This window comes from Somniosus microcephalus, chromosome 16 (genome assembly GCF_052327205.1).
Source record: "Somniosus microcephalus isolate GS21.2 chromosome 16, FLI_Smic_1.0, whole genome shotgun sequence".
NCBI classification, from domain to species: Eukaryota; Metazoa; Chordata; class Chondrichthyes; order Squaliformes; family Somniosidae; genus Somniosus; species Somniosus microcephalus.
This window is the reverse complement of record NC_141002.1, coordinates 103,902,529-103,917,046: the sequence shown is the minus strand read 5'-3', so window position 1 is coordinate 103,917,046 and position 14,518 is coordinate 103,902,529. Positions and strand designations below refer to the sequence as shown.

Sequence of the window (14,518 nt, the reverse complement as noted above, 5' to 3'; positions counted from 1 at the left end):
CACCAAACACATCTTCCCCTCACCTCCCCTTTCAGCATTCCGAAGGGACCGCTCCCTCTGCGACACCCTGGTCCACTCCTCAATCACCCCCAACAGCCCTTCTCCTTCACTTGGCACCTTCCCGTGCAAGCGCAGGAGATGCAACACATGCCCTTTTACCTCCTCCCTTCCCACTGTCCAGGGCCCCAAACACCCCTTCCAGGTGAAACAGCGATTTACTTGTACTTCTTGCAATTTAATATACTGTATTCGCTGCTCACGATGCGGTCTCCTCTACATTAGGGAGACCAAACGCAGATTGGGCGACCGCTTTGCGGAACACCTCCGTTCAGTCCGTACGGGTGACCCTGAGCTTCCGGTCGCCTGTCACTTTAATTCTCCGCTTCACTCCCACTCTGATCTCTCTGTCCTCAGCCTATTACATTGTTCCAATGTAGCTCAACGTAAGCTCGAGGAACAGCACCTCATCTTTCGATTGGGCACTTTACAGCCTATCGAGTTCAACAATTTCAGATAATTATCCCTGCCCCCATTTTTCACGCAGTATGATTTTTGCCATTCCCATTTGCAACATTTTATCTTTCCTGCCTCTTACAAAAGTACAGGATGTTCTTTCAATTCCTTCCTCCCCTCCTAAACCCCACCCCCTGTCTCTGCGCCTGCTTAATATCGGTTACATCTCCAGCTTTTTCCAGTTCTGATGAAGGGTCCCAGACCTGAAACGTTAACTCTGTTTCTCTCTCCACGGATGCTGCCTGGCCTGCTGAGTATTTCCAGCATTTTCTGTTGTTATTTCAGATTTCCAGCATCCGCAGTATTTTGCTATTATAAACATATATTCCTCTAGGGCATAAAAACCCAAAAGGAAAAGTGATCCAACCATGGCTAACAAAAGAAATTAAAGCTAGTATTAAGTCAAAGGAGGAAGCTTATAAAGTTGCCAGAAAAAGCGGTCAGCCTGAGGATTGGGATCATTTTAGAAATCAGCAAAGGGGACTCAAGAAATTGATAAAGAAAGGGAAAATGGAATATGAGCACAAACTAGCGAAAAATATAAAAACAGATTATAAAAGCTTCTATAAGTATGTGAAAAGGAAAAGACTGGCAAAGGTAAATGTGGGTCCTTTATTGTCAGAGACAGGAGAATTTATAATGGGGAACGAGGAAATGGCAGAGAAATTAAATAAATACTTTGTTTCTGTCTTCACGGAGGAAGACACAAAAATCCTCACAGAAATACGAGAAAACCAAGGGTGTGGCGAGAATGAGGAACTTAAAGAAATTATTATTAGTAAAAAAACAGTACTAGCAAAATTAATGGGACTAAAAGTTGATAAATCCCAAGGACCGGATGACCTACATCCTAGGGTTTTGAAAGACGTGGCCATTGGGATAGTGGACGCATTGGTTGTCATCTTCCAAAATTCTATAGATTCTGGAATGGTTCCTGCAGATTGGAGGATAGCAAATGTAACCCTGCTATTTAAGAAAGGAGGGAGAGAGAAAACGGGGAACTACAGACCTGTTAGTCTCACATCAGTAGTTGGGAAAATGCTGGAATCTATTATAAAGGATGCAATAACTGGGCACTTAGAAACTAATAGTAAGATTGGGCAGAGTCAACATGGATTTATGAAAGGGAAATCCTGTTTAACAAACCTATTGGAGTTCTTTGAGGATGTAACTAGTGAAGTAGACAAAGAGGAACCGGTAGATGTGGTGTATTTGGATTTTCAGAAGGCCTTCGATAAGGTCCCACACAAGAGGTTGGTGAACAAAATTAGGGCACATGGAATTGGGGGTAATATACTAGCATGGATTGAGAATTGGTTAACAGACAGAAAACAAAGAGTAGGGATAAACGGGTCTTTTTCAGGATGCCAGGCTGTGACTAGTGGGGTTCCGCAAGGATCGGTGCTTGGGCCCCAGCTATTCACAATCTATATCAATGATTTGGATGAGGGGACTAAATGTAACATTTCTAAATGTGCTGATGATACAAAGCTAGGTGGCAGTGTCAGTTGTGAAGAGGATGTGAAGAGGCTTCAAGGGGATCGCGACAGGCTCAGTGAGTGGGTGCGAACATGGCAGGTGGAATATAATGTGGATAAATGTGAAGTTATCCACTTTGGTAGAAAAAACAGAAAGGTAGAGTATTTCCTAAATGGTGCAGATGCTCAAAGGGACCTGGGTGTCCTTGTACATGAGTCACTGAAAGTGAATGTGCAGGTGCAGCAAGCCATTAGGAAGGCAAATGGTATGCTGACCTTCATTACAAGAGGATTTGAGTACAGGAGTAAAGAAGTCTTACTCCAATTATCCAGGGCCTTGGTAAGACCACACCTGGAGTACTGTGTACAATTTTGGTCTCCTTACCTAAGGAAGGATATACTTGCCATAGAGGGAGTGCAACGAAGGTTCACGAGATTGATTCCTGGGACTGTCGTATGAGAATAGATTGAGTAAACTAGGCCTGAATTCAGAAGAATGAGAGGGGATCTCATTGAAGCATACAAAATTATTACAGGGCTTGATAGGGTGGATGCTGGGAGAATGTTTCCCTTGGCTGTAGAGTCTAGAACCAGGGGCCACAGCCTCAGGATAATGGGTAGGCCATTCAGGACTGATGAGAAGAAATTTCTTCACACAGAGGGTGGTGAATCTTTGGAATTCTCTACCCCAGAGGGCTGTGGAGGCTCAGTCATTGGGTATATTCAAAACAGAAGTTGATAGATTTCTGACTGGTTAGGGCATCAAGGGATATGGCGATAGGGCCGGTGAATGGAGTTGAGGCAGAAGATCAGCCATGATCTCATTGAATGGCGGAGCAGGCTCGAAGGGCCAAATGGCCGACTCCTGCTCCTATTTCTTATGTTCTTAAATATTGGGAAGACAGAAGCCATTGTTTTCGGTTCCCGAGCCACTGACTCCATCCCTCTCCCTAACATCTGTCTGAGGCTGAACCACACTGTTCACAACCTTGGTATCATATTTGACCCTGAAATGAGCTTCCGACCACATATCCGCAGCATAACACAGACCGCCTATTTCCAGCTCTGTAACATCGCCCGTCTCCGCCCCGCCTCAGCTCATCCGCTGCTGAATCCCTCATCCATGCCTTTGTTACCTCTAGACTTGACTATTCCAACGCACTCCTGGCCGGCCTCCCACATTCCACCCTACGTAAACTTGAGGTCATCAAAACTCGGCTGCCCGTGTCCTAACTCGCACCGAGTCCCATTCACCCATCACCCCTGTGCTTGCTGACCTACATTGGCTCCCGGTTAAGCGGCGCCTCGATTTCAAAATTCTCATCCTTTTTTTCAAATCCCTCCATGGCCTCGCCCCTCCCTCTGTCTGTAATCTCCTTCAGCCCCACAACCCCCCGAGATATCTGCGTTCCTCTAATTCTGCCCCCTTGAGCATCCCTGATCATAATTGCTCAACCATTGGTGGTCGTGCCTTCTGTTGCCTAGGCACTAAGCTCTGGAATTCCCTCCCTAAACCTCTCCGCCTCGCTACCTCTCTTTCCTCCTTTAAGACGCTCCTTAAAACCTACCTCTTTGACCAAGCTTTTGGTCACCTGCCCTAATTTATCCTTATGTGGATCGGTGTCAATTTTTTTTGACTTAAAATACTCCTGTGCAGCGCCTTGGGCATTTTACTACATTAAAGGTGCTATATAAATACAAGTTGTTGTTAATTTATATTAGTACAAATACAGTAAGCTCAGTGACAACACTGCACATGGTTACCACACCTCGATGTTCTTTACACAGACTTGCTGTAAGAGATAAGAACATAAGAAATAGGAGCAGGAGTCGGCCACACGGCCCCTCGAGCCTGCTCCGCCATTCAATAAGATCATGGCTGATCTTCTACCTCAACTCCACCTTCCCACCCGATCTCCATATCCCTTGATTCACTTACTGCCCAAGAATCTGTCGATCTCGATCTTGAATATACTCAACGGCTGAGCATCCACAGCCCTCTGGGCTAGAGAATTCCAAAGATTCACCACCCTCTGAGTGAAAAAATTCCTCCTCATGTCAGTCCTAAATGGCCGACCCCTTATCCTGAGACTATGCCCCCTAGTCCTAGACACTCCAGCCAGGGGGAAACAACCTCTCGGCATCTACCCTGTCAATCCCCCTCAGAATCTTATACGTTTCAATGCGATCACCCCTCAATCTTCTAAACTCCAGAGAGTATCGGCCCAATCTACTCCATGTAAACAGGGGCCTAGTGCAGCGTTCCCTGTAAGCTGCGCGGCCACGCAGCGCTCCAGAGAACGCGCGCAGCCGGCTTTTCAATGCGAAAACCGTGCATGCGCGGTATTCTGAATGGCCCGCACAGCCCCCCAAAAAATTAGAGGGAACGTTGGTCTAGTGTGGAACGTTGGTCTAGTGTGGCACTGAGCCACCCAGACTGGGAAGATCCCAGGTTTCATCCCCAGCCTATGCACCGTTGGATGATCTTAGTCAGAGCAGCTGATACAGGCCCGACAATTGGCTTTGGTCTCCCTGGGATAGGGAGGGATAAATTATCACTTCAGATTTACTTTCTGCTTTATCTCAAGTTTCATGGCTGTCAACGTTTGTACTTTGCTTCAAAGAAGCTGAACCTGGGATAGTACATTCATGTAGCTGTCTTGAGATCACTATTGCTTTTTCTTTAAATGGAAATGTCCTTGCACTTTTTCTTTGTTTATTTAGAGACGCTGGCAATGCCTCTTGCCCCTCACCAAATGTACCTCCTGTTGGCTTTGCAATGCCTGGAGATGGTGGAAAGTTTCGATGCTCTCCCAGTTAAGAGACTCTATGGAGGGGAGAATTTGTGACGGAGCAAATAATCGGAGAGGAGAGTAAAGAGGGTTCAGGATTGACTGGAGTTAGAAAGTAGATGCACCCTCATTCAGAAGTGTTAAAGGCAATGTGAAGTTGCTGATGTCGGTGTATTCATTGTTGCAGTCGGAAATTTGTCTGTCAAAATCTATACTTTGAAACATGTTGACTGAGGGGTGGCCTGATAGAGGTCTTTAAAATGATGAATGGGTTGGACAGGGTCGATGTGGAGAGAATGTTTCCACTTGTGGGAGAATCTAAAACTAGGGCCATGAATACAAGATAGTTGCTAATAAATCCAATAGGGAAATGAGGAGAAAGTTCTTTACTCAGAGAGTGATTAGAATGTGGAACTCGCTACCACAGGAAGTGGTTGAGGCGAATACATTAGATGCTTTCAAAAGCAAACTAGACGAGTACATGAGAGAAAAGGGAATAGAAAGATCAGCTGAAAGGCTGGGATGAGGCAGATGGAGTGGGAGGAGACTCGTGTGGAGCATAAACACCAGCACAGGCTGGCTGGGCCCAATGGCCTGTTTCTGCTGAATGTTCTATGTCATTCTAAAAGAACTGACAGCAAGAAGCTACCGTTTAGCGTTGTGTCCAGTCAAATGTCAAGAGTTCACCAGGCGATTGCGCACACCTTCACACTGAAATAGTGCACAGGAAGAGTTCATGGAATGCATTCAAGATAGTTTTCTAGATCAGTATGTCAAGGAGCCTAGGAAGGAATTGGCTATTTTAGATCTAGTACTGTGCAATGAGACCAGGTTAATTAATTACCTTGTAGTAAAGGAGAGTCTGGGGAGCAGTGATCATAATATGATAGAATTTTATGTTGAGCTTGAGAGTGATTTAGTTAAGTCCGAAACTAGGGTCCTAAACCTGAACAAAGCAAACTACTTGGGTATGAGAGGCAAGTTGGCTAAGGTAGGTTGGGAAACTAGATTAAAAGATATGACAGTAGAAAAGCAATGGCAAACATTTAAAGAAATAATTCATAATTCGCAATGAATATACATTCCCTTAAGGAATAAAAGTACCACGGGAAAAACGGTCCAACCATGGCTAACAAGAGAAATTAAAGATAGTATTAGATTAAAGGAAGAGGCTTATAATGTTGCCAAAAGGAGTAGTAAGCCTGAGGATTGGGAGGATTTTAGAATTCAGCAAAGGAGGACCAAACAATTGATAAAGAAAGGGAAAATAGAATATGAGAGTAAACTAGCGAGAGACATAAAAACAGACTGTAAAAGCTTCTATAGGTATGTAAAAAGGAAAAGTTTAGCGAAAGTAAACGTGGGTCCCTTACAGGCTGAGACAGGAGAAATTATAATGGGGAATAAAGAAATGGCAGAGAATTTAAACAAATACTTTGTGCCTGTCTTCACGGAAGAAGACGCAAAAAAAACCTCCCGGAAATAGTGGAAAACCAAGGGTCTAGCGAGAATGAGGAACTGAAAGATATTAGTATCAGTAAAAAAAAATAGTACTGGAGAAAGTAATGGGACTGAAAGCCGATAAATTCCCTGTATCTGATGGCCTACATCCTAGGGTTTTGAAAGAGGTGGCTATAGAGATAGTGGATGCATTGGTTGTCATCTTCCAAAATTTCATAGATTCTAGAACTGTTCCCGCGGATTGGAAGGTAGGAAACCTAACCCCACTATTTAAGAAAGGAGGGAGAGAGAAAATAGGGAACTACAGACCAGTTAGCCTGACTTCAGCAGTAGGGAAAATGCTAGAATCTATTATTAAGGACGTGGTAACAGGGCACTTAGAAAATAATAATAGGATTGGGCAGAGTCAACACGGATTTATGAAAGGGAAATCGTGTTTGACAAATCTGTTAGAGTTTTTTGAGGTTGTAACTAGCCGGATAAGGGGGAACCAGTGGAGGTGGTGTATTTGGATTTTCAGAAGGCATTCGATAAGGTGCCACACAAGAGGTTATTAAACAAAATTAGGGCTCATGGGATTGGGGGTAATATACTAGCATGGATTGGTTAACGGACAGAAAAGAGAGAGTAGGAATAAACGGGTCATTTTTGGGTTGGCAGGCTGTAACTAGTAGGGTACCGCAAGGATCAGTGCTTGGGCCTCAGCTATTCACAATCTACATCAATGATTTGGATGAGGGGACCAAATGTAATATATCCAAGTTTGCTGATGATACAAAGCTGGGTGGGAATGTAAGTTGTGAGGAGGATGCAAGGAGGCTTCAAGGGGATATAGACAGGTTAAGTGAGTGGGCAAGAACATGGCAAATGGAATATAATGTGGAGAAATGTGAAGTTATCCACTTTGGTAGGAAAAATAGAAAAGCAGAGTATTTTTTAAATGGTGAGAGATTGGGAAATGTTGGTGTTCAGAGGGACCTGGGTGTCCTTGTACACGAATCACTGAAAGTTAACACACAGGTACAGCAAGCAATTAGGAAAGTAAATGGAATGTTGGCCTTTATTACAAGAGGATTTGAGTATAAGAGTAAAGACGTCTTACTGCAATTATATAGGGCCCTGGTGAGACCACACCTGGAGTATTGTGTACAGTTTTGGTCTCCTTACCTAAGGAAGGATATACTCGCCATAGAGGGAGTGCAACGAAGGTTCACCAGACTGGTTCCTGGGATGGGGGGATTGTCCTATGAGGAGAGATTGAGTAGACGAGGCCTATATTCTCTAGAGTTTAGAAGAATGAGAGGCGATCTCATTGAAACATACAAAATTCTTACAGGGCTTGACAGGGTAGATGCAGGGAGGATGTTTCCCCTGGCTGGGGAGTCTAGAACCAGGGGTCACAGTCTCAGAATAAGGAGTCGGCCATTTAGGACCAAGATGAGGAGAAATTTCTTCACTCAGAGGGTGGTGAATCTTTGGAATTCTCTACCCCAGAGGGCTGTGGAGGCTCAGTCATTGAGTACATTCAAGACAGAGATCGATAGATTTTTGGATATTAAGGGAATCAAGGGATATGGGGATAGTGCAGGAAAGTGGAGTTGAGGTAGAAGATCAGCCATGATCTTATTGAATGGCGGAGCAGGCTCGAGGGGCCATATGGCCTCCTCCTGCTCCTATTTCTTATGTTCACACTCTTAATGTAATGTTATGGTGGTAAAGCACTAAAGTTCTATTCAACATTTACAGGGCCTCAGAGTTTTACAACAGACTCCTGTGGTATTTATATAAATATCACCACTATCTATAAACGGTTTGTGTTTTAGTTGCAATTATCATGACTTTTTCTTTACTGGGCTATTATTTTCAATCACACTTCTGGTCAGTCGAAAGATTAGGACGATCCGGCGCCAGACATCTCCCAGACCACGGTTAGCTCCTCTCCGTCATCAGTCAGCAGGAGGTGTGGCTTTGATAAAGTCGATAGTGCCGGTTCAAAAGCAAAATGCTGCGGATGTTGGAAATCTGAAATAAAAAAAGAAAATTCTGGAAATACTCGGCAGGTCAGGCAGCGTCTGTGGAGAGAGAAACAAAAGTCAACGTTTCGGGTCGATGACCTTTCATCACGACCTGAAACGCTAACTCTGTTTCTCTCTCCACAGATGCTGTCTGACCTGCCGAGTATTTCCAGCATTTTCTGTAGATACTGCCAGCTGTTCATTCTTGCAAGATATAACACTTCACACGTGCAACAGGCTGACTAACTCCTCTCTTTCTCTCTCCCAACCCCACAAACTGAGAGAATCAGAGTAGTGTGCCAGGCAGACCCCGCAACTCTTGTACCATCGGACCCTCATTCAGCTGCTATGATTGCATGGTGACCTATTTCGGTGCGCAGGGTAATTCGAACAAGCTGCCTTGGATTTGAGGTCTATTTTTTGTTAATTGTGCCCGAGGTGAATTGCAATCCCTGTTCTGTTCTGGGTTTGTTATTCAGTACCAGGAAGATATTCAGGAATTAAATGAAGTGGCCAGGCACCGACCCCGCTCCACCCTCGTGATGGGAATCCAGCAGGAGAACCGGCAGATCAGAGACCTGCAGCAGGAAAATAAAGGTGAGCCTTCATTGTGTCTATTAATAAAGGAGATTGAGAGACACCACTCAGTGTGCCGGCTTCTCTCGTCAAAACATTCATCGTTACTGGGCAATTCAGTAGAAATATTCTTTAATTTTGTGCGTCAGAACTCTTGCTGATCTAATCGAGGTGTTTAAAATGATTAAAGGATTTGATAGGGTAGATAGGGAAACTACTTCCCCTGGTGGGGGGAGTCCAGAATAAGGGGGCGTAACCTTAAAATTAGAGTCATGCCGTTCAGGGGTGAAATAACAGAAAATGCTGGAAATACTCAGCAGGCCAGGCAGCATCCGTGGAGAGAGAAACAGAGTCAACGGGCAGGATTTTCATTGGGCCATGGAGGCGGGATTGGAGGCGTGTGGGGGTTAAAATCTTGAAATCAGGGGCACAAACCCATCCCGCCCCCAACCCACCTCCATGCCAGTTTCAAAGGAGGCGTATACCCGCCTCCCACTGGGACCCGCCTCCCCGAGGCGGGAAGGGGATTAGTGCCAATTAACTCTGTTAACAGGTAGTTAACGGGCAGTTTTTAGCCTAATCCCTATTTTTAATGTTGAAGTGTGGGATTCCCGACGGCTCCGAACCACGCCAAGTTAGCGAGGCGGACCGTCGGGCTGAAGGGCTTGGAGGGTTCGAAATGTCCAGTGTTCAGGTGAGTGATGGGTGCATGAGTGCAGAGGTAAGTGTGTTTGGTGTGTGTAAAGTGTTTAAAGAAGTTTTACTTGCTTGTACTTACCTTTACAGCCTTCCTTCCTTCAGGTCTCGGGAGTCCCTCATCTCACCAGCACAGAAAGCAGAATGGCTGCGAACTGTCAAAAGTTGCAGCCTTCAGCTTTCTGTTCCGGAGAGATCTCTAAATCATCCTGAGAGGAAGGAATTAACTTGGAGTACAGATTGTCAGTGTTTGACAGCTTCAAACAGCTGTGAAACGCTGATATTTCATCTGTCAAAACCTCTTGACAGATGAAATGTCTGTCTGTGACATCATCTGTTGCCGGGTGGCCCTTAATTGGCCTGCTGAGCCTGCTGGGCGGGCTCAACAAGGTCAATCAAGTCAAAATCGCGTGGGTTGGCTAGAACTCGATGGAGGCGGGGCTACAACCCCGAAAGTTGTAGTCCTGCCTCCTACCCGCCTCCTCAATGAAAGTCCAGCCCAGCGCTTCAGGTCTGTGACCCTTCGTCAGAACTGGAAAATGTTAGAGATGTAACAGGTTTTAAGCCGGTGCAGAGGCAGGGAAAGGAGGGAGGGGAGGAAAGAACAAAAGGAACGGTCTGTGATAGGGTGGAAGGCAGGAGAGATTAAATGTTGCAAATGGGGATGGCAGAATCATCAACAGCTGCCATGTGAAAAAATAGGAGCAGGGATTATAGTCTGAAATTGTTGAACTCGATGTTGAGTCCAGAAGGCTGTAAAGTGCCTAATCGAAAGATGAGGTGCTGTTCCTCATTCAGGGGTGATGTCAGGAAGCACCTCTTCACACAAAGGGGAGTGGAAATCTGGAATTCTTTCCCCCCACCCCCAAAAAAGGCTGTGGATGCTGAGGGTCAATTAAAATTTTTGTTGGGTAAGGGTATCAAGGGATATGAAGCAAAGGCGGGTCAATGGAGTTGAGGCAGATCAGCCATGAATGGCGGAACAGGCTCAAGGGGCTGAATGGCCTCCTCCTGGTCCTGTGTAGCAGGCTCGAGGGGCTGAATGGCCTCCTCCTGGTCCTGTGTAGCAGGCTCGAAGGGCTGAATGGCCTCCTCCTAGTCCTGTGTAGCAGGCTCGAGGGGCTGAATGGCCTCCTCCTAGTCCTGTGTAGCAGGCTCGAGGAGCTGAATGGCCTCCTCCTGGTCCTGTGTAGCAGGCTCGAGGGGCTGAATGGCCTCCTCCTGGTCCTGTGTAGCAGGCTCGAGGGGCTGAATGGCCTCCTCCTGGTCCTATGTCTCTCCTTTGCTCTTATCTGCCAAACATGGCAACAGAAGCTCGGATGCCAATATATTCAGTTTAGTTTGTTAAATCTTTCACCGACAGCAATAATAAAAATGAGTCAGACTCAAGAGTTTCCCACAGTTGTGGACTGTTTCAGAATACAGAGCCCTTTAATATAAAAGGAAGTGACCTGCATTGTACAAAATCTGTTTGAAATGTCTTAATGACAGGGTACTGAGTTTGGATGATCAGCCATGATCTCATTGAATGGCGGAGCAGGCTCGAGGGGCCGAATGGCCTACTCCTGCTCCTATCTTCTATGTTTCTATGTAATATCGGAGTTCTATCATTAATAAACTGCCCCAAAGCAGGAATGATGTTTCTCTCAACAACAAAAAATAATTCCAAGCGGATGATCACTGAGGCGCATTTACCCTCCAACTGTAGTGTCTGTGTGAAGTGGTTTCACTTCAAGCCCAATGCTGTCGTTACAGTGTAAAGGAATCAGCTGGGGCCTTAATGCTTAGTTTACACTGTCGAGGCTTCGAGTCGCTGTGAAGCCGAGGCCACCTTGCGCCGATACTAAACTCGTAGTGTATATGCACACCAAGTTTCATTTTTTGACTGTACAGCTATAGATGGATTGTACACTTCCTAAAGAGTTTTTCGGGTTTTTTTTCCCTCTGTGTCTATTTGCACCCCTAACCATCAACGGCAAATTAACTTGCGCAGAAATGCTTTATTGGATTTTCACCCAACGTTCATCAGAGCAGGCAGCTGGGAACTCACGTCAGCCTTTCTTCAATCTGTCAACTCAGACAATCCAGCCAGTTGGAGCAGAATTGCTTTATAGTGTTTTGCCTGAACATGAATGTTAAATTTATCGGCACAGTGCATTTCAACATTATGTACTCTCACCATGAGGTTACATGTTTTAGTGCATTCCAATAATCTAGGTTGACCCCCTAGTGCAATGCTGAGGGAGTACTGTAATGATGGAAACATTGTACTCCAAATGAGATATTAAACTGAGGCCCCGCATGCCTGTTCAGGAGGACATTCAAGATCCCGTACCGCTATTTGAGGAAGAGTGGGGCGTTCTCCTGCTGTTGCACCCAACGTCCCTTCCTCAGCCGGCACCACTAAAAGCATCATTTCTGTTCTGTTTTTTGGGATCCTGCTATGCACAAAGTGGCTGTCACATTTGCCGACACCGCCACAGTCCTTGCACTTCAGTCATCCATTGAGAAGCACTGTGAAACATTTCTGCGGACCGTCATAAGGAACTTGGGAAATGCAAGTCTTCCCATTTGCCATTACTGAGAAAACCTTGCCTTAAATAATGCTTATAACCTGCGCTTTCTCTGTACAATGACATCTGTAAGTCTAAGCCCGTTGGGAGTATTTTTTGGCTTCACGTTCAGAATCCATCACACTTTTTGTGTTGTTTGCGTGTCCAGTTTGATCAATTTCGTGGACACGCCTCTTCCAGTGATAGGATTACAAAAAAGCTTGGTAACGGCAGGATGCTTCTGATGTGGTGATGCACGGCATTATCGGAAAGCATCGGCGATGAGTTGTCACCGGAATCTCTTCATGTTCCTAGAGCTGCGGACGTCACTGGAAGAACATCAGTCTGCGTTGGAGCTGATCATGAGCAAGTACAGGGAGCAGATGTTCCGGCTGCTGATGGCCAGCAAAAAAGAGGACCCGGTGATGATTACAAAATTAAAGGAACAGCATTCCAAGGTTAGTGGCAGGATCGCCTTCTGTTTCTTCCATTGTGTGTGCCAAGTACGCTTTATAGATTTGTGTGTCGCAGCAGCCTTGTTTAATGAGCATGATTCACCAAGAAGGAATCTACTCTTGGATTACACCAAATTAGAATCACGGCTTCTTGTACTAGAAAGCTTCTGATCCAATTCAAGGTTTAAAATATCCAGCTTCATTCTTATGACTGAAAATAATGTAATTACTAGTCGACCTCAATTTTTTTTCTTACGCAGCCAGTTGTTGTGATCTGGAATGCACTGCCTGAAAGGGCGGTGGAAGCAGATTCAATAGTAACTTTCAAAAGGGAATGGGATAAATACTTGAAAAGGGGAAAATTTGCAGGGTTCTGGGGAAAGAACAAGGTGGAGTGGGACCAATTGGAGAGCTCTTTCAAAGAGCCGGCACAGGCACTCCTGTGCTGTATGATTCTATGATTTCAGGCATGAAATACAGGAAACTTTCTGGTATCCGGCACGGACGGGGCCGACGTGGTGCCGGTTCAACAATTCCGGATAATCGAACGCTATACGGAGCTCAGAGCTCCGTATAAAGCAACAAACCCTGTTGCTTAGCAACAGCTTCAAAACAACGTCCACAAGTTGCAAGCGTCCCTGTAGCTTAGCAACAGCTGCAGCCAAACCTTTGCCTTCCTCCATTTGTTGCTGTGCAAGTAATAAAAGTTATAAAACTTACCTGAAACTGACTCCTGAATTTTGCCGGTTAACCGACATTTCCGGTTATTTAGGGGCTGGTTAATTGAAAGTTTCCTGTACAGTGTGGCCCTTGGAAAAGATATGCTTATTTTAAAAATGGAATCTTTTTGCAGGAATTGGTTTTTGTAATGTTGTGCGAGGCCTGTTTTCTGTTAATGTACTACGGTGGAATTTATTTCAGACCACTGGCACAAACAAGCAGATAATAAATACACCACTATTGGAGGAATCAGAAGGGTTATTGAGCCATGCAGTGGTCTAGAGCACCCATCTATACTGTCTGGAGTCTGGGATTGACTCCAGCCTGACCTCTGGTGGCTGTAAAGGCCCCATACCAAAGTTCCCCCTAAGCTGCGCAGGTCGCTCACCGGAGGCGACGGCCTGTTGTTGAGGCAGAGGTCTCCCATGGGTTATCATAGGTCTGGACGTGCAGTTTTGGTCGCCTTATCTGAGGAAGGATGTTCTTGCCATGGAGGGAGTGCAGCGAAGATTCACCAGACTGATACCTGGGATGTCAGGAATGATGTATGAGGAGAGATTGGGTCGATTGGGCTTATACTCGCTGGAGTTTAGACGAATGAGGGGGGATCGCATTGAAACTTATAAAATTCTAACAGGACTAGACAGACTAGATGCAGGAAAGATGTTCCCGATGGTCGGGGAGTCCAGAACCAGGGGTCACAGTCTAAGGATAAGGGGTAAGCCATTTAGGACAGAGATGAGGAGGAATTTCTTCACCCAGAGACTGGTGAACCTGTGGAATTCTCTACCACAGAAGGCAGTAGAGGCCAATTCATTAAATATATTCAAGAAAGAGTTAGATATATTTCTTAAGGCTAAAGGGATCAAGGGATATGGGGAGAAAGCAGGGACAGGGTACTGAATTTGGATGATCAGCCATAATCTCATTGAATGGCAGAGCAGGCTCGAGGGGCCGAATGGCCTACTCCTGCTCCTATCTTCTCTGTTTCTATGGAGCACAGTTGCGCTGTTTAACCTTTACGCACCTTGAAGATCACTGGTCTAAACAAGCACGTGCAAATAACTATAGCTACTTATGAACTGCTGAGGTTAATCAGACGTCAATTGTAACTGTTTGTAAATTTCAGGCTCCAGGTCAGTGATATTTTGAAAAGGAATGTTGTGCTGGATCCAAGATCTCCAATATTTAATGCAGACAATCCACATCCTTGGAGCTTGTCTGAATGATTTTTGACTTGCACAAACAGCCTCTTTGTTC

At 45.3% G+C, this 14,518-nt stretch overlaps 1 protein-coding gene across 2 annotated transcripts in view; it reads left to right on the top strand.

Moving 5' to 3' along the window:
* Positions 1-14,518, top strand: part of fgfr1op2 (FGFR1 oncogene partner 2) — a 38,254-nt gene that overhangs the window by 13,703 nt on the left and 10,033 nt on the right. For both annotated transcript variants that reach the window (XM_086009644.1, XM_086009643.1), the window contains exons 3-4: positions 8,739-8,856; positions 12,399-12,541. In XM_086009644.1, the coding sequence (XP_085865770.1) occupies positions 8,739-8,856; positions 12,399-12,541 (261 nt within the window). The remainder of the gene's footprint in view (positions 1-8,738; positions 8,857-12,398; positions 12,542-14,518) is intronic.